At 57.5% G+C, this 25,540-nt stretch overlaps 2 protein-coding genes across 10 annotated transcripts in view; both read left to right on the top strand.

The window, feature by feature from the left end:
• Positions 1-8,126, top strand: part of TLN1 (talin 1) — a 34,829-nt gene extending 26,703 nt beyond the window's left edge. For both annotated transcript variants that reach the window (XM_058824255.1, XM_058824254.1), the window contains exons 48-57: positions 202-318; positions 396-581; positions 680-787; positions 3,795-3,900; positions 4,042-4,166; positions 4,460-4,585; positions 4,719-4,781; positions 5,012-5,194; positions 5,857-5,982; positions 6,925-8,126. In XM_058824255.1, the coding sequence (XP_058680238.1) occupies positions 202-318; positions 396-581; positions 680-787; positions 3,795-3,900; positions 4,042-4,166; positions 4,460-4,585; positions 4,719-4,781; positions 5,012-5,194; positions 5,857-5,982; positions 6,925-7,056 (1,272 nt within the window). In that variant the 3' untranslated portion in view covers positions 7,057-8,126. The remainder of the gene's footprint in view (positions 1-201; positions 319-395; positions 582-679; positions 788-3,794; positions 3,901-4,041; positions 4,167-4,459; positions 4,586-4,718; positions 4,782-5,011; positions 5,195-5,856; positions 5,983-6,924) is intronic.
• A 3,297-nt stretch (positions 8,127-11,423) lies between these two features.
• On the top strand, positions 11,424-24,932 carry TPM2 (tropomyosin 2). Of its 8 annotated transcripts, none has more exons than XM_058824203.1 (9): positions 11,424-11,630; positions 12,523-12,648; positions 18,734-18,867; positions 19,890-20,007; positions 20,129-20,199; positions 20,949-21,024; positions 21,156-21,218; positions 21,534-21,603; positions 24,635-24,932. In XM_058824203.1, the coding sequence occupies exons 1-9, from the start codon at positions 11,517-11,519 to the stop codon at positions 24,715-24,717; spliced, it is 855 nt and encodes a 284-aa protein (XP_058680186.1). In that variant the 5' UTR covers positions 11,424-11,516; the 3' UTR covers positions 24,718-24,932. The 8 variants fall into 8 exon arrangements, with proteins under 8 accessions (XP_058680186.1, XP_058680188.1, XP_058680185.1 ...); XM_058824205.1 differs by lacking the exon at positions 20,949-21,024 and adding an exon at positions 20,429-20,504; XM_058824202.1 differs by lacking the exon at positions 24,635-24,932 and adding an exon at positions 21,935-22,712.
• Positions 24,933-25,540: the final 608 nt, after the last annotated feature.

Raw genomic sequence — 25,540 nt, 5'->3', positions numbered from 1 at the left:
ACACACCTGGGGTGCAGTCCGGACAAAAGAGTAGAAAGGGACACATAAAAGGTGGAGCACAGCTTGCAGAGGAGCAGTTGAGGCAGTTTGAGTGGAGTATGGGGATGGGGCAGTTTGGGACCAATCCACAGGGGAAGGACAGGTGCTGGCACCAGGCCAGAGCTTGTTTGGAGATTCACCTGGCTCTATCTCTTCCCATAGGTGATGGTGACAAACGTCACTTCCTTGCTGAAGACAGTGAAGGCTGTGGAGGACGAGGCCACGAAGGGGACACGGGCACTGGAGGCCACCATCGAGCACATTCGCCAGGAGCTGGCGGTGCGTACGGCCGTGGGCTGTGGTGCCGTGCTGCTCGCCTCTCGCCCTGCACCTCACCGCTGCCTCTCGCCCCACAGGTCTTCTCCTCCCCGGTGCCTCCTGCCAAGGTCTCCACCCCGGAGGACTTCATCCGCATGACCAAAGGCATCACGATGGCCACAGCCAAAGCGGTGGCCGCTGGCAACTCGTGCCGGCAGGAGGATGTCATCGCCACGGCCAACCTGAGCCGCCGGGCCATCGCAGACATGCTGCGCTCCTGCAAGGTGGGGCGGGCAGTGGGGGTGGATCTCTAGCACGGATTTGTGGGTGGAGGAGGATGGTGCTGGATGTGAATAGGGGTTTCCCTGTGTCCGGGTTGCAGGAGGCAGCCTACCACCCAGAGGTGAGCGGGGACGTGCGGCAACGGGCGCTGCGCTTTGGCAAGGAGTGTGCTGATGGCTACCTGGAGCTGCTGGAGCATGTGCTGGTGGTGAGTGTTCCCACTCCGGTTCCCAGGGTGGGCAGAGGCTGACCGTGGATTGCCTGGGTGTTCCCTAGATCCCCAAGGTCCTCTGGGCTCTTCACCTCTTCCCACTTAGCCCTTTGCACAGCCCACGTTGCTGCCTGTGCTGGCACAGCATGTGTCCTTGCCCCTGCCATGGAAGCAGATGTCAGAGAGCTCAACAGGCTCTAAGAAAGGGCATAGGTGTCGTGGGAGGCATGGTGGACTCCATCACCCAAGCCATCAACCAGGTGAGGGGAGCAAGGAGAGGACCTGGACAGAGCTGTATTTTGCTAACAACAGATGGAGATTAACTGACTACAAACAGATGGAGGCTGGAAATCAATAACATGGTAGCATAATCTTGTAAAAATACAGCTTCCAGTAAAAGTGATAGGAATAATGGACCTCAGGCAGTGGGAAAACAGTGTCATGCCCACAGCACTATGTGTGGGAGATGAACAGTGCCTGCCATAGCAAAGATAATGACTGGAAGCGCCCACTGCACCCTTTTGATCCAGTCTCCCTCTGCCTGAGTCCTCCCAAGGACTTCAGCTGCAACATTAGTTTACAAGAAGTAAATTAAGCCTCTAGCGTGGTAGGAAAGATCCAGTGAAGTCTTACCAACAGCTTGCATTCTTGGCAAGACCACAGAAGTGGAGTCAGGGGCACTGTGGGGATGTGCACACTCAACCCCTGGTGCTGTGAGATCTCTCAACAAGACAGAGACTGACAGTGATTCAGCTCTGTGTCAAGGTTGCACTAAGCTGGTTAGTGAGAGTCTGCTGTCTGGGATCACCAGCTACGAAGTGGTGGAGCCCAAACTGTGGTTTCCTGCAGGGAAATCCCCCTTAGGCAGAGAGTAACCAGCACTGGCAGCAGCAGGGGGAGGTGGGCAGGAATCGATGGCTAGAAATAAAAGCTGCGTAGAGAAGTCAAAGGGTGGTTTTATTCAAGGGAGGCAACCACTGGGGTACAGTTCCAAGGGGAGCAGTGAGTTTTCCATCCTCTGCATCTAGATCAAATGTCTGCCTGGAAGATGCTTCAGGCACACATGAATCATGGCAGCCAAGGCTGGAGTGCTGAGTAGAAATTCTCTGGCTGACCTGTTGTTAACAGATGATTAGGCTAATGACTTAGTGTGGCAGTGCCCGAGGTCAGCCTACTTGCAGGAACACGCCATTCCCCCGTATTTTGGGTGTTACCATCCTGCTGCTGTGCAATGTTTTGACTATCATACATTGGAACATCCTTAAAAATGTTCACTGGAGGTGCCTCTTAGTAAGCTTGTAGCCTCCGGGGTGCCTTCAGCTCCAGACAGAGATAATTTAGCAGTTTTCAACATGTTGTCATAGCAGACAGCAGACTTAATAATAAGGCATTTAGACTAGATGTGCTCATGAGGGCAAACCAGCCATCACTGTGTGCCATCAGCTTGAGTACTCTGAGCTTCACGCTGCTCTGGTCTCTCTGCTGGGATGGCCCAACACAAGGCCAGGAAAAGGCCATGACTCACCTCAGTCTCCACAGCACTCTGGTCTGTGAAGGCAGGAGTGAAGCTCACGGGTCCTGTTTATCAAAGGACAGCAGGTTCCTGGGAAACCACAAGCAGGAAGGATCTAGGGGAATGGGAGGGGAGATGGCATATGGCAGATGGGGTGCTGCCTAATTCCCCAGCAGCAGCAAGGTCATTGCTGTACACTTTGTCCCCAAGGGACAAAGGGAACCAGTGCCTTCTGCAGAGCATGAACAAGTATGGTTAGGGTTCAAGAATAAGGGTTATTTGTCTCAGGCTGGAAAACATGGCTCCCGGCAGAGGAGTGGGAAAGCCTGCATATTTCACTGGGGAGGGGTAGGAATTTGAGCCTCCATGGGGACTTGGTATTTGGTAACAATAGGTCTCTCCCTCCAAAAGCAGAGAGATTCTGTGGCTCAAAACTGCAGTGAAACAATTCAGGGTGGGGAGAACTAAGGTGCAAAGGGTGTGAGGAAGAGAGTGGATCCATGGCTACTCTTGAGTGTAGGTGGCTCCTCTGGCTGTGGGAGCCTCATCCAGGTGCCCTGTCTTGCCTGACCCTGCAAGGCTGAAGTAAGAGCTCCCCAGGATCTCTGATCCTTTGTTCCCACTGCTCCTCTTGACTGCCCTTCACCCCTCATCAAAAAGCACCCACCTTCCCATCCCCTCCCCTATCTCCCCTCCTTCTGGCTGGGGCATTCACTGCTTTCTTTTCTCTCTTCTCCCTCCTCTCTGTCAGCCGGTGAGTAAGGCAACACTGGGGTGCCTGCTGGTGTCTAACCTCAGCATGAGCCTTGCTCATGGCGTGTCTGTGTGCCCAGCCCAGTGCTGGGGTGGGACTTGCGTGTGTCCACAGGGACCCTGGGGCCCTTGTGTTTGTGTTTGTGTACTCACCCCTGCTCTAGCTGATGGGCAGCTGCTGCCTGTCTGGTGCAAGTTGGGCCAGCAGTGAGCTCTGCTTGTGCATACAGACCCTGTGTGCGTGCACACGTGTGCTGTGGTGTGTGCATGTGTCCCTCCAACCCAGGGAGGACCCTTAGGGTACTGCCTGCCACCTCATCCTGATGGGCCAGCCCTCCTTGGCTGGGATGTCACTCCAGGGTTTGCCCCTTTGCCCAGCTTGTGTTTGCAAACAAACCTCCAAAATGGGGACAGGAGATATGGAGCTTGAAATGATTTGCAGGGGAGAAATCTTGGTGTGGGTAGCTGCTGAGAGCAGAAAGGCTTGTGCTGAGGGTCTTGTGTCTGTAAGATGTCCCAGAAGCTGTGAATGCAGGAGGGCCCTGGGGAAGCTCATCCTATCCTGGGGCACAAAGAGAATAGCCAGACTCACTTGAGAAAGCGTCTCAGACAGTGCCTGACGTGTACACATGTGGGAGGGGGCTGGGGGATCCCACCCTACTTCCCTGGGGAGTGCACCCCAAACAGACCCATGAAGTTCCCCTTTTCCAGGTGCTTACATCTGCTCCTTCTCCACAGATCCTGCAGAAGCCAACCCATGAGCTGAAGCAGCAGCTGGCAGGCTTCTCCAAGCGCGTGGCCAGCTCTGTCACTGAGCTCATCCAGGCAGCCGAGGCCATGAAAGGTAAGGAAAGATCCTGCTCAGAGGAGCATAAACAAGGGCTGGGATTAGGGTGGAGGGCTCAGCAGCTGCTGGAGGAGGCAGGGAAGCTCAGAAATGAGACTGTGTGGAGGTATAACCTGCCTGGCTTCCCGGTGTTCCTAGGGACGGAGTGGGTTGACCCAGAAGACCCCACTGTCATCGCTGAGAATGAGCTGCTGGGGGCAGCAGCTGCCATTGAGGCTGCAGCCAAGAAGCTGGAGCAGCTGAAACCAAGAGCCAAGCCCAAGGTAGCAGTGCTGAGCCTTGTCTGACCTTTGTGTTCAGCTTGGGGTGGGCTGGGGCTCCCCTGTCTGTGCTTTAGGTTTGAAGGCCCATCTGACAGCTGGTCCCTCTTCCTGTACTCCTGCTACCTCCCACATCCCCGGCTGAACTTTCCTTGGGTAGCCCATGTCCCGCTGCAGCCCATAGCCCTTAATCCAGCTTTATATGTTTGCCCTCCGCCGCCTGCAGCCATCCTCCTGTTCTGCTCCATCTGTCCCAGCACTCCTGCTTGGGACTCATATTCTGCTTTTGCCCACAGCAAGCAGACGAGAGCCTGAACTTTGAGGAGCAGATCCTGGAAGCTGCCAAATCCATTGCTGCAGCCACGAGTGCCCTGGTGAAGGCAGCCTCAGCAGCCCAGCGGGAATTAGTGGCCCAAGGAAAAGTAAGGCCATAAGAGGGGAAGAAGAAAATGCAGAGAAGGGTTCTCCCTTCTTCTGGGGCTGCTTGTAACTCTCATGCCTGTGACAAGAGGTGTGCAGGGTGGTGACCCTTACTCCTCTCCTCCTTCTTCATAGGTGGGTGCTATCCCAGCCAACGCAGTGGATGATGGACAGTGGTCCCAGGGTCTCATTTCAGCCGTGAGTATCAAGGTCATGCTGAGGGGTTCAGGGGAAACTTTCCTCTTGACTGCTGTTGCAAACACAAGGATGCTCTGCTCTTTTGCTTGTCCTCAGTGGAAGAAGCAGCCATGTTTCTTCCTCCCTCTCCCACATGCTGTGGAAGCTGGTTCTTTCCATCCCATGCCCCACCACCTCCCTGGAGCCGATCAGGGCTCCTGTACCTCCCCTGACAGCCTCTCTTGCCACAGGCACGCATGGTGGCTGCTGCCACCAACAACCTGTGCGAAGCCGCCAACGCCGCAGTGCAGGGCCATGCCAGTGAGGAGAAGCTCATCTCTTCCGCCAAGCAGGTGGCTGCTTCCACAGCCCAGCTCCTGGTGGCCTGCAAGGTGAAGGCTGACCACGATTCAGAGGCCATGAAGCGGCTCCAGGTGAGTCCTAGGCTGCCTCTTCAGCCCCGGTTGTTTGAAGGGTGGCTGGGAGTGGCCTGAGGGCAGGTGGATGCTTTCCAGGGCTCATGCTCCCTGCCTGCATGCCATCAGTGGGAAGTTCATTGGAACACAGGCTCCAGGTTGCTTGGATTTCACTGCTAGCTGTGTGCCAGGCATGTGAATGATGCTGGGCTGCTCAGCCCGGCAGCATTCGGAAACAATGACCTGGCACAGGAATATCTGAAATGGGTGCACTCCCTCACTGATATTCAAGAGGTTAATGTGTGGAGGGCGTGTTCTGTAGCACCGTTAATCCTCAGAGGCCATGGCACACAAGAGGTTAATGCCCATGTGTTGGGGGGTTAACATGGGGTCTCAGCTCTGGGGCCAAGGGCTGGGGAGAGGCAGCAGGGCTGCCTCCTAGTCCCTGCCCTGCTGCTCAGAGAGGAGCCAGAGCCTGCCTGGGAGCAGAAACGCCTGAAATGGTCATGAGCGGGTGACAAGGCAGCGAGCCATGTAAAGGAATCCCTGCCTGCAGCTCCCAGCGCTCCTGGCTGCCAGTCCTGCCTGCTGCCCAGCCTGGGGCAGAAGTTCCTTCACACCCCTGGACAGCAGTCGTGGGGCTGTGACTCACACTGATGCTCTTCTCCTCCCTGCTGCAGGCTGCTGGAAATGCTGTGAAGAGGGCATCAGACAATCTGGTGAAGGCAGCACAGAAGGCAGCTGCTTTCCAGGACCATGATGAAACGGTGGTGGTGAAGGAGAAGATGGTCGGAGGAATTGCACAGGTAAAGAGTGGGGCTGCTCAGGGCAGGAGCAGCTCTAGGTGCCACCACAATCTCTGTGCCAGTCTCAGAAGCATGTCCTACACCCACCAGTACAGGTCATGTCTTGAGAGAGCCTCACAAAAATGCTGTGAGTTCAGCCATCCCACTGTATCATTGCAATGGGCCCCTGGCCAGGTAATAATTGGCATAGACTCCATGTATTAAAGAAGGCTGATTAATATATCTTTATTAAGAAACCCATACTTTTATACCTTAGTTCGCTACAGGTGTACTTGATTGGTCCTTTAATCCAAACACCATCACCATTGACTAATTAAGAAACCACCCTTTGGTAAACAAATCTCCATAACACATTCCACATGTTCACAATACAAGGTGCAGCAAGAATTGTTTCTTGTTCTTTTCTCTGATCTTCTCACAAACTTTTCCCATAACAATGGGAAAGCCTGGGAAAGTTGTGTTTTGCTCTGTGGCCAGAGAGCTGCTGCCACACCACTGAGCACCAGTTAAATAATGAGGCCTCACCTTATCCCGCCACAAGTAGCAGTGGGTGATGGTGCATGCTCCCAGTAGTGTAAAGCCCTGGCTTCTCCTTGGTGCAGAGCCCACAGTATCCTTTGTGACACAAGGAAAAAGCAGAGCAGCGGGACAGGGTGACATCTACCTAGTGTGGGCTGTCACAGTCCCAGTGCTGACTCCCTGCAGCTGAGACCCTTTACACACTACATAGGGCAGAGCTCAGAAGCTGTGCTGTTCTGCTTTATGTCCAGAGTACCATGCTCCCACCCCAGGGACAAACAGTCCTCATGCCCAGTGAGGCAGTGGCTGTGAGGGAGGGCTGCAGCAGCCAGAGAACGCAGCTCTGGCGTTGGCACTGCTGTGGCAGAGGCTCTGGCCATCCCCGTGGGGGGCAGTTGTGACCTTGGGGCTCTCTCCTGGCAGATTATCGCCGCCCAGGAGGAGATGCTGCGCAAGGAGCGGGAGCTGGAGGAGGCGCGGAAGAAGCTGGCCATGATCCGGCAGCAGCAGTACAAGTTCCTGCCCTCGGAGCTGCGGGACGAGGAGCAGAACTGAGCCGCACGCCCTCCGCTCACCGCACAGACTGCTGCCTGCCCACCTGCCTGCTCCTATTTAAGACGACCCGCCACAAGCGAAGGGCTGTCTGGGCTAGACCAGAGCTCTGCCCGCACCCAGAGCAACGGGACTAACTCAGCTGCCCCTCCAAGCCGGTGCCGCACCAGCAACTCCGCTTCGCTGCCCAGCCACCTTCCCATGCACACCCAAGGCACAATCAGAGCGCTCGGAGGGACTCGGTTGGGGTGGGAGCCGGGGCTGCACTGGCTCAGGGCTCACCCGCCAGCCCCGGGGTGCGGGCCCACAGAGCTCTCCACTGCAAGGGGATATTTACTTGTGCCTTCTTCCTTCCCTCTCGTGCCCCTTTTTTTCTCTCCTCCACGCGGGATGGGGACAGGCGGGTGGCTTCCCCTCTCCTTTGCCATAGCATGCAGGGAGCAGCCACCCCTCGCTGAGCTCTCGCGTGGAGCTGCCTTTCACCTCCAATGCCTTATTGCTGGCTGAATCTTCCTCTGCAGGTACTCTGGAAGACCCTGCGTCCACCCCATGAGTATCTTTTTCTGCCCAGGCTCCTCTGGGGCAGCAGGGCTGTAAGCCACAGTGCCTCCACTCAGGATGGGGGATGATGTGATGATTTCCCTCCCAGAGCTGTTTTTTGCCTTCCTGCGGGGCTTCCCCCCGACTGTGGCCCCAGCCAGCTCTGCCTTCCTCCTTCCCAAGTGCCTGCATTGTTTTCCAAGATTTGCAGTATTTTTGTAACTTTTCCATTTCTCTAGTATTGAGCCTGCAGCTTCCAAAGTTCATTTATTTCCCTGCCTGCTCATGCCCTGCACACTAACACCCAGCTCTTGCTGGGGTCCCGTAGCCCAGCATCCCACCCCTACTCGGCTCCAGGACCCCTGTCCCTTCCCCTTTGCACTTGCTGAGGCTTCTCTCACCATTTTGATACTTTTAAGCATCCCATACTAAAGATTGAAGGAAACCAGCTCACTCCCACCCCGGGGTGGGGTGGGGGATGCCAGTGTCTCCTCAGAAAGACACATTCATCAATAAAATCTGGTTTTCCTGCTTTCTTGCCAACTGGGTATCAATGGGCCTCTCCAGCAGAAGGGGAGGGCAGGGGGGGCCTGGGCGCCTTCCCTCCCAGCAAAGGGAGGGAGGGAGTGTACCACGGGTGCTTATACAGCATGGAAAATATTTGAGGCACGTCCAGCCCCAGGCACCCGGCAGGCCGGACCCCCGCTGCCAGCCATGTGCTGGCCTCGCAGGTGCTGCCGGGGGGCCACCACTGCAGGAGGGGGTCTTGGGGATTTTGTTTCTTGGAGATTTGGGCTTCAGGGAAGGCAGGGTGGGTATTTGTGTCTGGAGCTCAGCTCCTGGCCCCATTCCTGCTACCAGCCATATATACTCCTGGGTAGGGTGCAGTAGGAGTGCAGGTGGGGTGACTCCCACCCCATAGTCACTGGTGGGCCATCAGTGGGGAAGCAGCAGTCTGTTGTGGTGTGGGTCTGGGAATGTGGCCGGGGCCTTCCCGGCTGCCAGCGTTGATCTCACGCCCCGAAATAGCCCCCCAGAGCCAACCTGTGCGGGCAGCAGCTGCCCCGGCGTGTCCCCACCTGTTCCCACCCTGTCACTCAGCAGGGATTTGGGGGGCCTAAGCAGTGGCAGGGCAGGCAGAGGTGATGTGGGGTGCACCAGGGACGTTGCAGGGTGCAACGGGGGCACAGGCAGGTTGGCACGTGTCCTTTGCCTCTGGGGCTGTTCTGGTACTGTGAGCTACAAACATCAGTGGCAAGGGCAGCATCCTGCACTATCCCCAACAGCAACCCCTGTCCCCCTGTGGTCACGTCCCTGGGGGTGTGGAGGGGCTGTTTCTCCTAAGACCTACCCCTGGCCAGGCTCCAGGGGGGATTTGTGGCTCTCACAGGCATCCCAGTCCTCCCAGCTGTCCCCTGACAATCTGCGCTGCCCTGACCCAGGCTCTCACGCAGGTACCGGCTTGGACATGGGGCCCTTCGCAGTGTCCAGCAAGGACAGTGAGCGGGCACAGCATGGCAGCAGCTCTGGCCTCGTCCTGGCATGCTGGGGACAAGGGAGCTCCAGTGGCCCCTGCACAGGGCTGTGAGCACATCCACTGCTGTGTCCTCCAGCTTGGGTACAAGCAAGAGGCGGTGGCATAAATACCAGGGGAGGGATATGGGGGTGTGATTAACCATCACCCCTCACTCTCACACACTGATCAAAGGGTTATTTTGGCAGGCAGGTTCAGGAAAGCACATACAGAAGTTTGGAGCTGGGATGACCCAGTCATAAGGTACCAAGCCACCACAGGGATCCAAATTCAGCTAAGTTGGAGGTTATTGGGCAAACCATGTCCCAACTTCTTGGGGAGTCCAGGGATGGGGCAATGGGGGATTGCACCTGGAAAGGTCCCATTAGTCATCAAGCTTTTCCTTGGGAGTAAGGTCGGACCCTAGTGTGAAATATGGAGGGGATTGCCATCCTTGGAGACCTTAGTCCAGGACAAGGCTGGGCATGGGGCAGCAAAGGGAGGTACGTGCACCCATGTCTCTCTGCACTCCCTTCTCTCACAGGTTACCTCAGAGGTCAGGCTTACGGGCAGAGTCATGGACCTTGGCTCCTGGATGACTCCAGCAGTGTCCATCAGACATGGCTATGAGGCTGGGACAAAGAGAGCAGAGAGAGAGAATAGCATCCTTTGGGGGCACATCTGAGGTCTGGCCTGGCTCCAGGGCAATTTCCTTGCTGCTTGCACCATGGCCATCATTATATTTGCCCCATGCACTGAGCACGTGAAGTTGCTCAAGGCCATGAAGTTGCCCCAGGCTGAAAAACATCTCGCAGAAAAACAATTATTCTCTCCCAGGAATGATGGGAGATGAATCCTCCCCCTCCCTTCAGAAGCCACACGCTGGCAGTTACAGACTTCCTTGTCCAAATATGTGCCTAATTTATCAGTACTAATAGCTTCTCTCTGGAGTCCAGCAGCAGCTCTTCTGCCTTCCCCATGGAGCCAGCAGCCTGCTGGTCCTTGACTGCTCCCACCCCTCCTATGCCCTCCACCATCCGGGCCTGAGGGGTCCTAAAAGGCACTTTCTCCAGCTGTCAAAAACTTTTTGTTCCTCTCTTCTTGGAGCTCTGGTACCCAGAAGTTGTGTCAAGCAAGGGTTGGCTGCAGCCCAGGGGCAATAGGCTGGGGGAGCCTGTGCACCCCTCCTGTCCCCATCCCATCCCAGCCTTCCACACGTGCCAAACAGCTCCCATGGCCCCTCCACCAGCTCCTTCCAGCCCCCCCGGCCCACAGCCCACCCTGCAGCTGGGAATGTGCCAGAAGCATTTACGATCGTTATTAAAGTACAGGTTATTTTTGGAGGAGCTGGGATTTGAAGGGTTTGCATTTTTTTGCCTGTGGAATACAGTTTATTTAGAGCAGAAAAATGAAGAGGGGCAGTGAGCTGCCTGTATGCCCTGTGTCACTCTAAAATGCCACTCTAGGGGCTGTGCATGCGGCAGGTGTCCTTGTGGGTGCCAGGGACAATGGCACCAAGGTGCAAGACAGAAGGACGGTGGGTGCCAAGAAGTCTGCACAGAGCCCTGGCCCTCCTGCCCCACCAGAAGCTGGATGGGAAAGTCAGGGGCTCTGCTCGCTTCTCTCCTGGGGGTTTTTCGCTGTGTGGGCAGTGCCAGCCAAACGTGTCCCTCAGTGCAATCACAGCCTGAGTGTGACCCCTACAATTCAGTGCCAGCCTACTGGTGTTCCCAAGTGCCATGCCAGCCCTTGAGATGTCCCCAAGCCAGTGCCAGCAAGCAGGATCCCTCAGGCCCCAGGGTGCTGTGACAGGGCATGTGGTGTACCTAGGGCACTAGCATGAGGACAGCTCTAACTGGGGCCAGTGCCACCGGGGTGCCCGTATTTAGTGCCCCAGGATGTCCCCTGCCCGGTGCCATTGGGGTACCCCAGCACAGTGCCACGGAGTGTCCCTCATCCAGTGTCACCACCAGGGTACCACCACAGTGCTGCCGCGGAGTGTCCGTCACCCTGTGCTACCAGGCTGCCCTCAGCACACTATGCCACTATCCCGGGGCGTCTCTTGCCCAGTACCACCGGACTGTCCCCAGCGCCGTGACCCGGGGCGTCCCTCGCCCTGTTCCCCGGTGGGTGCCGGGCGCCAGGGCTGCGGCGATGCCCGCCCGGGGGCCGCCCCCCCGTCCCGCTCGGTGCGAGGGCCGGTGGCGAGCCAGTCCCTAAAAGGTGCTGGCGGGCGGCGGGGGAGGTACCGGGGCAGCCCCCGCCCGGCACGGCCCCTCCCCAGCTTTTAGGCAGCTCGGCGGGGCGGGGAGCGCAGTGCCGGTGCTCCCTCCGCTCCCGGTGCTCCCGCCGCTCCCGGTGCTCCGCGTCCCTCTGCCGCCCCGCGCCTCGTCGCCGACACCCCGCCACCATGGAGGCCATCAAGAAGAAGATGCAGATGCTGAAATTGGACAAGGAGAATGCCATCGACCGCGCCGAGCAAGCGGAGGCTGATAAGAAGCAGGCGGAGGATCGCTGCAAGCAGGTGAGTCTCCCACGGGGTTCCCCGGCAATACCTGGGCACCCTCCACTCGCGGGGTGTCCAGCCCCAGGACTCTGTTCTTCTGGGAGTCCAGCCTGGGGACTCTCCACCCTAGGGTTGTCCAGTCCTGGAAACCCCATCCCACCGGGTGCCCAGCCCTGGTGATGCCATCCCACAGATTGTCCAGCCTGGGGACACTGCACCCACTCTCTAGGATCACGCAATCCCCATACTGAGCTCCCCACGCTAGTTCCCCAGCCTGGAGTCCCCTGTCCTAAGCATGTCCTGGCCCAAGGACCTTGCCCCACTGGGTGACCTGTTTGTGGATGCCAGCTCTAGGGATTGACAGCCCTTAAGACCTTCCCTCTCTGCGACCATGTCCCCAAGGACATCACCCCATGTGGATCCAGGAACCCCATGTTCCCCAGGAACCAACACTTCAGTTTCTTACCCTTGACCCCTTACACTGGTCCCCCCAAACATGTCTTATCTCAGTGGGACGCCCCAGTTCCACCTCCCTATCCCTGTGCCAGGGAGAGTCCTGGGGACTGCATACTCCCACTGCAGCCACAGAAATGGGAACACAGATTGGTGTCCCCCAGAGCTGTATCCCCAAGACAGGAGCTCTCCAGTGCCCTATACAGGGAAGGAGACCACCACCCCCTTACCTCCACCAGGCTCAGGGATGAAGGGGGTCCAGGAAGTTGCTGTACACCGAGAGCCCCCCAAGGACCTGTAGACCCAAAGCTGTCAGAGGACATGTCCATGTCCATGTTGTCCTGCTGTGCCCCACACAGGCTGGGTGTCCCCAGGAGGAGAATGGGAGGACAGATCCCCTTCCAGCCTTGCAGACACTGCCAGCCCCGCTGAACCCCACCCTTTGTCCTTTCCCCAGCTGGAGGAAGAACAGCAGGGCCTGCAGAAGAAGCTGAAGGGCACTGAGGATGAGGTGGAGAAGTACTCCGAGTCTGTCAAGGAGGCCCAGGAGAAGCTGGAGCAGGCAGAGAAGAAAGCTACAGATGTAAGTAGGCATGCCAGCAGCTCCTCCCCTACACAGGCTCTGGACCTCGGGGGGGTTAAAGGAAGAGGGGGCCCTTATATGGAAAGCGTCCGAGGGGAAGACTGTCAGGATCCCATTCCTTCGATGTTGACACTGAACCGGGCTGATGGGTCCTGTGTGGGCTGGGGGGGCAGGCCAGCTGTGGTGAGCAGTGCTGGTTGCTGGTCCTGTCCTGAGCTTTGTGGGGTAGCCTACAGCCTGGCTCCCCAAAGCTAAGGGGGACAAGTGTCCCAAGCTGTGTCACAAGTCCCCCGGCACACACGTCCTCAATGCTCGTAGGAAAAACTGTGGTGCTTGCTAAACTGTGGCAGATCAGAGAAACAGAAAAATCTCTTGCTGTGATTAACTGCTGAGTGCTGCCTGAATGTTTGGGGTGTATGGAAGGGGATTTGGGTGGATTTGGGGTCCAGTGTTCTACTTCGTACCCTGAGAAGGACAAGGCCAGGAAGAGTTTTATTTAGTGCCATGACTGATGTTTCTCCTGGGAAATAGATCCCTCTGGGGAGATGTTAGGAAGGTGTTGAAATTGGCTTGTGCCTGGCCAGGATGAAGGGTGGAACAGCTGTGTGCGGCCACGGGGCCGCTTGGGAATGGGGTATAACGACCTGTGGTGCCACACAGGGTATTTGACACCCTATAAATAAATACTCCTTTTGATAGCCAGCCCCACTTTGATGAAAACCAACCCTGGAAATTGGAGGAGAAGCTAAAGGAGAGCCGTCTGGAGCACAGCCAGCAGGGCATGGCCAGGCTTTTCAGGACTGAGAACAAAAAATTAAATCCCAGCTGGTTTATGGAGCTAAATGGGGGAGATGCGTCAAATCTCTGAGGCCCCCGCCAAGGACAGGGGTGAGCGGACAAGGACAAGCAATGGCAACACCAGTCCTGTGGCCTGGTGTTGCCATTGCAACAATCTCCTCAGACCTCTTTGCTGGTCTTACAGATGACTCTCCTTTAAAACACTGAGAATCCTCTGGAAGGGCACGTTTAACCTAGCGTGGGGCAGGCATGTCAAGCTGGGCAAGGTGGCTGCTGTGTGCAGCGGGGCTCACACTGATCTAATGGTTCTGTCCTGGTATGGGACAGGGCAAACTCAGTGTGGCTGAGAGTGGACGTGACGTTCGCAGTGCAGGGCTCAGAGGAAGGGGCAGACAAAGACTGGGCAGATGTCAGCTGTGGGGTGTGGAGTGCTTTGCTGCTGGCAGTGGGCTGTGCGATGCCATCCTGGGCAGGGAGGGTGTTTCCCTGAGCTTGGTCCACAGCAATTCGGCAAATCCATGGGCTTGGAGAGTCCCATATCAGAAGATACAGTGCATGGGAGCCACAGGAAAGGGCCAGAGCAGGAGCCGTGGTGAAGGAGCCGTGTCAGGCTGGAGGCTGGCTGCACCAGGGCTAGGGCTCCATCACCAGCACTGCCCTCCCAGGTCCATGCCAAAGCCTGGAAGGCTGCGCCATGTGTGGGGCTCTGGGAGTCCCCTCCTCACCAGGGACCAGAATGTGCTGACAGCTCTAAGTGCCAGGGCTGGTGTCACCTCCTCCCTGGTGCAAGGTGCAGCAAGCTCCTGCTTCCAGCAGAGGAAGCGCTGGGTGGACCCCAGAGCACACTCACCCCAGGCAGCCCCGCGTCCTCCCTGGCTGCCAGGACAGTGGATGCTGTGAGCACAGCGTGTCCCAATTCCTCACTCGGCTCAGGCTCACACCAGCCATGCAGGCAGCCTTCTGCTCTTGGCAAAAATGTCATTGCCTTAAAAGAATAAACACCCACCTCAGTATGGCCCTGCCCTGCTGCTGGCACTGGATGGTGGGGCAGGAAAGCCATAGGGACTGCACTAAAGAGTGCAAACACTTTGCCCCAGGCACTTGGAGAAGTGTCAGAGAGTGCAGAGCAGGGAATGCCTGATTCTTGATCAGCAACTCCACAGAGATTCCCAGCAGCTCTGCGAGCCCACTGTGGTCCTAGAACCTCTTGTCACCAGGAAGGACAGCCCATGGTGCCCAGGTCAGGATGGGCAAGGGCTGATGGAAATGGTGCAGCTGGGACAAGAGGTTTAGGGCAGAACAGCCCTCTTCACCGCCCCACATCCCCAGCATTGGCCTGTCCCCAGCCACCCCAGAGGGGCCTTAGGGAAACTCTGCCGTTCCCAGGCCATGATCCCAAAAGCTTCACCCGTGTTCCCGCCCCAGCTGCTTTCCCCAGCCAAGACTTTGCTCTTATTTGGCGATTCCCTGAGCTGGTGGGAGGGAGCTGGACTCTGCTGGGAAGTGACTGCATCTCGGGGTGGGGCCACGGCAGGAGGCACTTAGCCTGGCGACTGGGGGATCAGGGTGGCTGCCCCCTAACCTGTCCCCCTTCTGCCTGCAGCCGGCATGTCCCTGCCCCACTGCTGCCAGGAACCCTTGCTCCTGCACTGGGCCCCATGTCCTGGCTTGTGCATTGCTGACATCCAGGCCTTGGACTGGGAAGGGGCAGGACCAGCGAGACCCACGGCCAAGCCCAAGGCTGTGTGCTCCCAGGGGACCCACAGTATCACCTCTTCCGCTGCTTCTTCGCAAGGGGACACGGATCTGCAGGGTGCAGATAGCAGTGGGGCTGAGTCACCCCCAGGACCCCTGGTCCTGGAGCTGATGCCAGCTGGTGAGGTCAGCCTGGGAGCTGGCATTCCTGGAGGCAGGTGTGAAGTGCAGCCAGGGAGCTGTCAGTACATCTTAAGGGAGGACTGAGTGCCAGCAGCTCCAACATCTTCTGATGGATCAAGACATGTGGCCCAGCCAGGATGGAGAGCCAGAAGCTGGAGCTTTGACCTCCCCCTTAGGGCACAGTCCCCGAGGCAGGAGATGCCAGGGTCTCCATGGGCCCCCTGAGTCTCTGTGGGGCTGCAGGATAGGTCCTCACATTGGGGAGCAAATACCAAGGGACTAAACGTGATGGATGCTGGGCACCTGGCTGCAGCCCAGGTACCCCTGGAGAAAGCCCAGGAGCAGGCTCTGCTCATGCCTCTGACTGACTTCCCATAACAAAAACTCCCCAACCCTCCTTAGCTCTGCAGCAATGGCTGGGGAAGGCAGCACTTGGCAACTAACATGGGTACATTGCTCCTGTGGCCATGGGGGCTCCACAGGACAGGCTCCAGCACTCACAGACTGCAGGGACTGCTGGAAAGGAGTCTATTTCCCTGAGCTCCTCTCCACTGCTCTGGGGTATTTCAGTGTGACTGTGCACCCCATCCTGGGGGGCAGCATGCATCCTGGGCACGGAGAGAAGTGTGTGCCCTGCCTTGGGGCCACCGTGTGCCCTCCCTGGGGTACCACGTACCCCCTTAGGGGATCATGCACCCCCCCGGGACCATGCGTGCTGACCCAGGGTGGGGGGACACTGTGCCCTGCCCAGAAGCAGCTATGCATCTTGCCTTGGCGGGGATGTAGAGACAGTGACCAAAGCCTGGGAAGGACACGCACGCTGCCCGGGGGCACCCTCTGTCCTATTTGGGATGAGTGGCACTGTGCATCGCTCCCGGCGTGGGAACTCTCTCCTGCCGTGGGTGAGCACCGCACGCCTCGCCCGGGGGAGCGGCGGAGCAGGTCGGCCGGAGGCAGCACAGCAGGAGCAGGAGCAGGAGCAGGAGGAGGAGGAGGAGGAGGAGGAGGAGCAGGAAGGGATGGAGGCAGGGCGGGCGGCGGGAGCGGCCGCTGCCTGAACGCTTCCTGCCCGAGCCGGGCGGATCCCACAAAGGGTTCGGCGGTGTGGCCTCCCCGCCAGCAGCCTCCGCCATGGCCAGCCCCAGCTCCATCGATGCCGTCAAGAAGAAGATCCAAAGCCTGCAGCAGGTGGCCGACGAGGCGGAGGAGCGCGCCGAGCACCTGCAGCGGGAGGCCGATGCCGAGCGGCAGGCCCGGGAGCGGGTAAGGGCCGCTGGAATGGGAAGAGGGAGGGCGGGGGGCACCCGGCAGCTCCTCTGGATCCCCCGCCGGCCCGGCATCGCTTCTGGCGGGCCGGCCCCGGTGCCCTGAGCCCCGGTAGCCGGGCCGGCTGCCGCCGGGGCGCAGCAGCGCCGGGAGGTTCCCGGGGAGCCGCGGGGAGCCGCCTCCAGCTGGCGAGAGCCCCGGGGCAGGGAGCTCGGGCAGTGCCTGCCTCGGGCGGCCTCCGCCCGCCGCCTCCCTCCTCCGTCGGTGTGGCGAGAGAAGATGCTGCGGGCAGCGGGGTTCCCCGGCTGGCCGCAGCGGGCAAAGCCAGCCCTGCCTTGGGATCGGGTGCCTCCTGGGAACGGATCTCTTCCCTCGCAGGCCGGCGTGCACAGCTCAGAATCCCACGCCCAGGCTCTTGTGCGGCTTCCAGCGGACTCAGCCGTTCGGCCCGCAGAGCTTTAGCTCCAACCTGTCTCTTCGTGGGGACACGCCACCCCTTCACACTGCCCCAGGCCAAAATTTTCCATTTTGGCAGCGGGATGGTATGCCCAAGCTGCAGCTTTTTCCTGGTTTGTCTTTGTAGTTGTTGGAGCTTTCTGTTTTCTTCCTTTCTTTCTTTTTCCTATGCCCACTCATTCAACATTCTCACCATATCAGGAGCGGCAGAGCTGGGTGCGGTACCCGGGTTGTTGTCACTCGGGCTGTGTGCGGAGGAAATGGCCCCTTCCTGCAGCCTCAGATCGGGTTCCCTGGTCACTGGGAGCTGCCGGGAGAGCTCATATTCCCAAGTGTCCATCCGGGCAGTTCTGACCCACTTGGGGGGTGATTCCCCGGGAAAAAAAATCTACCGACGCAGTGAGGCTGATGCTGCAGGCACAGGGCTGCCCTGTGGGCGCCAGCTCCGGTTCCCCGTTGGGCGGTCTGGCAGGGGACGAAGTCTCTGAGTGTCTGTAGAAAGGGCGATCATGGGGCAGTGGCGGCTGTGGGGCTGGCAGCTGTGGGGCTGGCAGCTGTGGGGCTGGCAGCCGCCTCAAAGAGGTGCCGGCTGCGCCTGTCCCCACCCCGCCAGCTCCCCACAGGGGATTGCTCAGTGGGGCCATGGAGGGTGACAGCCCCTTGCTGCTCCCATAGTCCCTGTGCTTGGCTAGTATTCGCGGGGGCATTCCCAGAGCTGGGGCATGAGGCTGGCTGTGTCCAGGCACTGCAGCCAGCCAGTCCTGCTGCAGCCTGTGAATACAAGCAGGAGCCTCTGTCTCCTGGGTTGGTGCATGGAGCTGCTCCTCACAGTGAGATCTTATTGCCACCCATCCCTTGATATTCGGGGGTTTGTCTTCCTCGCACCCTCCTAGTGGGAAGCGGGGCTGAGAGCTGCTGAGGCAGCATTTTCTGACTGTGGCGATGGAGCAGGAGGCCTTTACCAAATGGAAAGAGTGCAAGGCCAGGCGTCAACAGGCTGGCGGAGGGCCAGGGCCACTGCTCCTGGCCGGCCCCAGCTCCCAGGCCTGTGCGTGGGGAGCCTGGGAAAGGGAGGGCCCTGGTCCTGCCAGCCTCATCTTGGCCAGGCGCCAGCCTGCTGAGGGCGACTCGCTCCACTGCCCCCGGCACTGTGCTGTGCATCAGCTGGGGGGACTCCGTGCTCAGCTTCAGGCTGCCCTGTTGCACAGGGCCCTGGGGGCTCCTGCAGGAGAAGCTCCCGGCTCACTCCACCGCCTCTGTAAACAGGAAATCCACAAGCAGCTCTGATCTCCTTTTCGGGAGCGAAGCTGCACGGGGCATTCCTCCCCCTTTACTCACTGCTCTGCAAACCCCAAATACCATCCCCATGACGGCACGGCTGCTATGACCACCCTGCCCCAGCGAACGTGCCCTGTTCCCCTCTGGGGCGGGAGCTGGAAGTGTAAGGACATGGTGGGGCTGCACATGGCAAGGCTGGGAGAAGCCAGCATCAAACAGCCACTAGGGATGGAGATAACCCTATAGAGAGGCGAGGGAACGCATGGTCAGGCAAGCCATTCCAGTGAACATGGGCTTGTCACGCAGTGCCAAGGGGCGTTCCGGATGGTAAACAGGAGTAATAATTGAAAATGCTTTTTACAATTTATGTATTTGACATGGGATGACTGAGGGGTTTCTGTTCCCCCAGGCTGAGGCTGAAGTGGCTTCCCTCAACCGCCGTATCCAGCTGGTAGAGGAGGAGCTGGACCGTGCCCAGGAGCGTCTGGCCACTGCCCTGCAGAAGCTGGAGGAAGCTGAGAAGGCGGCTGATGAGAGCGAGAGGTGGGATGGAAAGGGACAGTGGGAATGGTGTCAGCTCACCATGGACTCCAGACAGCCCCCTTAGTTTTGCAGTGGGGGTCCCTCTGAGGTGACCTTGTTGGGGTTTCTGTTCACTTTCCTGCAGATTTCAAAGGCAGAGAGCAAAGCCACAATGCAAAGAAGTCCCCCAGATACAGACACTCTTATGCAGAGCACACATAACATCCTGAAAAATTTTATCTGGTATTTATAAAAGCACCAGACTGTAACCAAAGCCAGAGGACGTTATGAGTATGTTTTATTTCCCAGAGCAGCTTAAGATGCCCAAGGACAAAATAAGAACCCAAGAGGAAACCTCTGTGCTGGTAACAAAGGTCAGATTTGAGGACTAGACAGCCTCATTCAAAAAGACTTCTAGAGGGTGTATGTTGCCCCATCCTCAGGGCAAGTATGTTTCCCAGGCTGGAGCTGTGCAGGCAAGGACACTCAGTTTGTATGGGAGCACCCAGCATGTTACAGTGTTCCTGGCAGTTATGTGAGCTCTTCCCTCATTGGCAAAGATCAGTTTGAGCAACAGCATTTAGTGAGAGGAGGAGAGTCTCCTTCTGTGGGGGTTTGGTAATTCCCTATTTGTGAGCATCACCTTGAATGAAAAAGGCTTTGCCACAGGACGTTTTCCAATATTTCCTAAGGGCTTCCAGCCTGTCAGGCTGTTTTTGTGGAGGTTGTGGCTGGCTCATCCTGGGCTGGACACCTTTTCCCACCAAACATGGGGTCAGAACCTGCCTGCTTGAGTGCCACCATAGATATACCTCACTCTGGAACATAGCCCTGGGGCCAGTTCCACTGTAATTCTCCACAGGAGCATTTTTACGGTACTGTTGGTGTGATCCTACTGTATGCCATCCTCCCTGAGCAATGTCCCGTGTCTCTGAAGCTAGAGGGTGGTGTGATTAGGGTACAGGATGTGCAGATGGGCAGGCAGGATGTGCAGATGACACCTTGACCCACAAGCAGTAAAATCTGGCATGGTCTTTCCTCAGAGGCATGAAGGTCATCGAAAACAGGGCCATGAAGGATGAAGAGAAGATGGAACTCCAGGAAATGCAGCTGAAGGAGGCGAAGCACATAGCAGAGGAGGCTGACCGCAAATATGAGGAGGTGTGTACCCCATTCCCCAGTCCAGACACCCTGGCAGGACCCAGAGCCATCTCCTGTTAGCCCTATGCCCCCAGTTGAGGCAGGCACAGGGCTAACATGGGTCACTCGCTGCCATCAACAGGTTGCCCGCAAGCTGGTCGTTCTTGAGGGAGAGCTGGAGCGCTCCGAGGAGAGGGCAGAGGTGGCAGAGAGGTGAGTGGGGCTCCTGGTGGGCAGCATGCAGGGGCCCCACACAACCCTTGTCCCAAATCCCTGGCAGACATGGGGAGGGGGATGTCTGTCCCTGGAAGCAGCAGGGTGTGTCACTGGGGTGGTCTTTGGGTTTGCAGGCTGGGGGTAGGGGTGTGCCAACCCACTGGCATCATATCTTTGACCCTGTTCTCTGCTGTCCCCCTCCCGGGGTGCCCCTCTTCCACCCCAGCCGAGTGAGACAGTTGGAAGAAGAGCTGCGGACCATGGACCAGTCTCTCAAATCCCTCATTGCCTCAGAGGAAGAGGTACTGGGGCAGGGGCGCGGGGCGATTAGCAGCAGCCCCCTCTCTCTGTTGCTGTCTCTTGAACCATGCGAGCCACCTCTCTCCTTTCTGCACCACTGCCTCCAGCACCAGCCTCCCCTTGCCCACCTCTCCAGCAGGTGCAGGCTGGGCACGCTCCTCCATCCCTCCATCCCTGCTTCCCTGGCGGAGCCAGCAAGAGCTTGGCTGGTGGTGATGCATGAAGTATCCGTGCAAGGAAGCACAAGGAACGGATGAACAGATGCGTCCTGGCAGCTCCTGCTTGCAGTGGCTCTGCTCCTGGTCCACCTGCACTGAGTTTTCTCCTTTCTCAACTTGTTTTCTCTCTTTCTTTCCTGCTTCCCCGTGCCTGTTCTTTCTGCTCCTGCCTCTCTCCTGCCCTCTGGCCCTGCTCCCCCCCTCCTGCCGGCCCTGCTTGGGATGTAGTAAATGTGGTGACCTAGAGGAGGAGCTGAAAATTGTCACCAACAACTTGAAGTCCCTGGAGGCCCAGGCTGACAAGGTAGGACCCAGGGAGGCTGCTAGGGTTGGGAAGAATGCGTGGGGTTTGGGAATGCTGCAGTCTCCTGCTGGGGTGAAGGACAGCTGGAGGCATGCCTGGGGACTCACAGGTGCTTGTCTCTGTCTCTGCAGTATTCCACCAAGGAGGATAAGTACGAGGAGGAAATCAAGCTTCTAGGGGAAAAGCTGAAGGAGGTAAGGGTTGGAGGGCTGCCACAGAATCAGTGTGTGCCATCCTGAATGTGTTTTGACCCCATTATGCCTATGTCCTCTCACAGTTTCCTAAGTTGCAACCCAGCATCATAGCAGGTGGTCTGGGATGACTTTCATTAGTCTGTTCTGATTTAGGGTGTGAGGCTTCATGGAGCCTTCTTGTCCCTTGCCTTTCCCATGAGAGGGCTTCTGGAAGAGGGTGCCAGAGATGCAAATGGGGCAGATTTGGAGTGCAGTGCAGCCTGCACCACCCACTGTGTCCTGCAGCTCACCCTTTCCCCGCTGTGTTTCCCACAGGCTGAGACCCGGGCGGAGTTTGCCGAGAGGTCTGTGGCAAAGCTGGAGAAAACCATTGATGACCTAGAAGGTAAAATGTCCCCACCAGCCCCGTGTCCTTCTTTCCTGGGGTGGCACTGGACACACCATGCCCCTGGTGGGGCTGGACAGTTCTTGGCCAGAGGGAGGGGTGGTCCGGATTTCTGGGAGCAGAGCAGCTGGATGCTGCGGCATCTGGTGTGGGAGCACAGAGCTCCTGGGGTCTGGGCCCTGCTCTCGGGTAGGCAATAGGGTCACATCCATGCTGCCTGTGCCCGCACCCCCCTGCTGCCCTCAGCCCGCTGCTCACAGCCACTCTCTCTCTCCACCTTGTGTCCTCCACTCTATTCCACCAACTGCTCCCTGCCTGCCTTCACCTGCAGATGAAGTGTATGCGCAGAAGATGAAGTACAAAGCCATCAGCGAGGAGCTGGACAATGCACTTAATGACATCACCTCCCTCTGAGCCCCACGCTGGGCACCAGCACTGCACCTGCTCCCTGCCTGTCACTCCCCAGTTTGGCTGTTTGCCTGCCTGGCCATCCCACCTCTCTCCCTACCCTCTCTGTCCTCCTCTGTCCTACCTAGCCTGTGCCTGTCCATCAGCTCCTTTGGGACAGGAGCTGACCCGGGGTGTTCCCGCTGTACCCCTCTTTGGGGAGACAAGGTGTAGGTGCTTAGAGCTGTTTGTTCAGGGCAGGAGAGCAGCCCCACATACTGACTGGACAGTGTAGTTGTAGGCCCATGCCACAGCATTGCCCTGGGGATCAGGACTGTGCCCAGAAGCCCTTTGTTCCAGCAGCTCCCTCCTTGGCTCCCCAGCAGCAGAAGCACTGGGGACCCTGCAGCTCCAGGGCTGGGGGGCCATTTCCCCCCCCATATACTTCCAGCAAAGTCCCCTGGTGCTGCTTGCTGGCCCCAGCATGGGGATGACCTGCACTGGGGAAGCGGCACCTTCACTGCCAAAGCTCAGGCCTGGGGGATAGAGGGTTGGATCCAACTGTGCAGACACCTTGTTCCCCGGCAGGCAGGCGACCCTCACTCCTCCCTCACCCTTCTGTCCTTTGCACATTGCTCTTCAGTTTGCATCTCATGACTTTTCTTTTGTGTTCTGTCCCTCTGGGTTAATGAGTTGATATCAATAAAAATTTAACATTGGTTTCTCCTTTGTTTTCTTCATGCCACTCTGTCCCTCATCTCCTGCTGTCTCATGTGGGTGCTGTCTGCAGTGTGGTAGGAGGTGGTTGCAGGCAGCTCACAGCCACGGGCCCCCCAGGCTGACTATGGCTGAGACCCAAGAGGCTCCCATGCTGCCAGGCTGAGCGGGACGGGGCCATTGTGCTGACCCCTACCACCCCCTGACTCTCGTACGCAGCTTTCCCCATCTCATGCCATTTTCTCCATGAGTCTTTTGGTGTGAAACATCAGGGTTAGACCCGGTCCTGTCCATTCCCTGTCTCTACTCTCAGACATTGCCTACAAGCAGCAATCTCATCCCTGTCATAACTCCTGCATCACCTTCTCTTGGTGAAGAGGCTCGTGCTACCCTTCAGTAGTGATCTCTTGTGATCTCTAAATTGGTCTTGATCCACCTCCTCCTTCCTCACTACCCTACCCTATCCCAGAACCCAGTTTCCAAATTGGTCGACCTACAGCCTTGTCCCTGCACAAAGACTGGCTGCCTCCTGCCAGTCCAGCTGTATCCCACCACTGGCTGGGTGGCTTGTGGTGTTTCCAGTGAAGGCTTTCAGGAATGCTGTCTCTTTTCACTAACTCACTTTTTTCTCTCTCTTTCCTGTGCTGCGTTGATGTCTCTCCATTTTCTCTAGAGCGCTCTCAGCAGGAGGCCGAGAAAAACCGTGTTCTCACTAACGAGCTGCGGGTCATCCTTACTGAACTTAACAACTGAGCTGCCCAGAGCTCCTGGCCCCGGCCCAGCCTCCCTGCCCCATTTTGGCCAGGCTGGCTCCAGGCTGGGAGCCCCTCCCCACTGGGGTGAGGCAGGGTGTGAAGCCTTGCCTTATCCTCATAGGGGTAACTACCCTGATTGGGCAGGACAGGGCGCCCCTCTGGAGTTGATCAGTTTTTGTGGGAGAGATATGAAAGGTTTTGGGATGTTCTGGGATGCCCATGTAGTCATGGATGTCCTCTGGCATCATCCTGGCTCTTCTCGGGAGGGATGTGGTGGTTTGTACTGCTGCCTTCCTCCCCTTGTCCTGCGAGTCAGTGGGCAGCCTCTTCCTCCTCACTCTGGTCACCCCAAATTGTGCAGGATGGATCCCCTTAGAAAGAGGTCCTTGGAGGGTGCTGGGAAGGTTGGGAAAAGAGCTAGGGATCCAGCAGCACCTGCTGCCCCAAATTTGGGACAGGGAAGAGGCTAGCAGGGCACACTGGGAGATAGGGCTGGGTGGACAGCAGTCTTGTTCCATTCCTGTCTCTGGGGGAAGCAGGATGCCATTTGGAAGTGAACACCAGAGGGAGGCTGCCTTGGCAGAAGGCTGCCTGGCAGAGCTTATCCTTGTAGCCTTGTTAGCTCTGCTCCTTATCTCTGTTGTCCTCTGCCCACTCTCCTGGGCTGTTCATGGGCTGCTTTCTCACTTCTTTTCTTCATGGAGCACTGCTGGGTCATGCAGCAGGCATTGGTTCTCTGCTTCTGCTGGCCAAGGGTTTTTGCATGTGCCTGCAGCTGGCCAGTGGTGATGCCCCAGTGTCTGGCCAAATAATGGTACTCGCCAGCGGCACCTGTGCTGCAGAGTGCTCAGCCACGGGCAACGGGGCAACCTGGGAAGATGGAAATGCTGAAGAGTGGTAACTGCCTGTCCCAGTGACCAGCCTGACTGGCCTGGCTTCCCTGGCAGATCCCAGAATGGCTGGACTCATCCCTGCCAGAATTGGGGCTACCTGTGTGGACTATACTCCACAGGGGATTCCCCGTTTGACTGGGGGCTGTTGCTGTACTGAAATGTCCATCTGTGTGTGTGTGTGTGTGTGTTTGTGCTTGTGTGGTGTGTGTGCATCCCGCTGCACCTGGGTACATTTGGTTTGTGTCTGTGTGCGTGGCTGGGTGTCCCTTGTATTCACAGAGAGCCTGGCCAGTGCCAAAGAGGAGAATGTGGGGATACACCAGGTCCTGGACCAGACCTTACTGGAGCTGAACAACCTCTGAGCTGCCCTCGCAAGCCCCTATCCCTTTTCCCTACCCAACACATACACCCCACTGGCATGCTCAGGATGCGGTCATCGGCTGAACTGCATCTTGGCCAAACCCACACCTCCATTGAGAAGGGAAGCTCAGCAGCCTTGCACTGTTGCTCAAGGGGATCTTGTTTGTGCACAGCCTAACTGGCTCTGTCCTGTCTTTATGTCCAAATATTAAAGCAGTTTGACAAGACTGATGGTTGTGTTTGGTCCTTTGGGTGGGTACAGGCACTGGGAGAGGAGATGTGGGTCTCCCTCCCCAGCTGATGCATGGAGGGTCTGCAGGACCTCTGTGGCTGTGGGGGGCTTGGAATGATAACCACATGGTTTGGACTGTGTTCCCTCATCTCCATCACTTCCTTGGAACACAGACGAGACCTCAGGTCTCAAACTCAAACTCACCATCCTCTTCAAGTACACAGTGATAAACCATGTCACTGGTGTGTCCCCTTCCACAGTCTGCATGCTACTGGTTTGGCAGCTTGGGAAGCCACAAGGTTCTTGATATCTCCATGGAGGGTTCATGTTTACGACAATGAGGAAACACACAAGCACATGATCATGCATGCACACATTATTAGTTGTCAGGGTCTTCTCCAGGTATGGGATTAGCTGCTCACCCTTTGTACTAGTTGCAATTTCTTTTGCCAGTGACTGAATGCCTGCCTGAGGGACAGCTGTAGAAGCTAGCAAATATTAATGCAGCAGACAAATGTTCAGGAAGTTTCTTCCTGGCTTGCTGTACTTTCTCCAACTCAAATTGAAGAGCAGCCGGATGTGTCTCATTGCTG

The sequence above is a fragment of the Ammospiza caudacuta genome, chromosome Z (assembly GCF_027887145.1).
Source record: "Ammospiza caudacuta isolate bAmmCau1 chromosome Z, bAmmCau1.pri, whole genome shotgun sequence".
NCBI lineage: Eukaryota > Metazoa > Chordata > Aves > Passeriformes > Passerellidae > Ammospiza > Ammospiza caudacuta.
This window is presented reverse-complemented; position numbering and strand designations above follow the sequence as displayed.

What these genes read in the sequence shown, in the direction of transcription:
- TPM2 (XM_058824203.1), top strand. Translation starts at nt 11,517, where the DNA reads ATGGAGGCCATCAAGAAGAAGATGCAGATGCTGAAATTGGACAAGGAG. An exon ending in GCGGCTGATGAGAGCGAGAG is followed by an intron (nt 18,868 to 19,889) that starts GTGGGATGGAAA and finishes GTCTTTCCTCAG; the next exon opens with AGGCATGAAGGTCATCGAAA. An exon ending in AGGGCAGAGGTGGCAGAGAG is followed by an intron (nt 20,200 to 20,948) that starts GTGAGTGGGGCT and finishes CTTGGGATGTAG; the next exon opens with TAAATGTGGTGACCTAGAGG.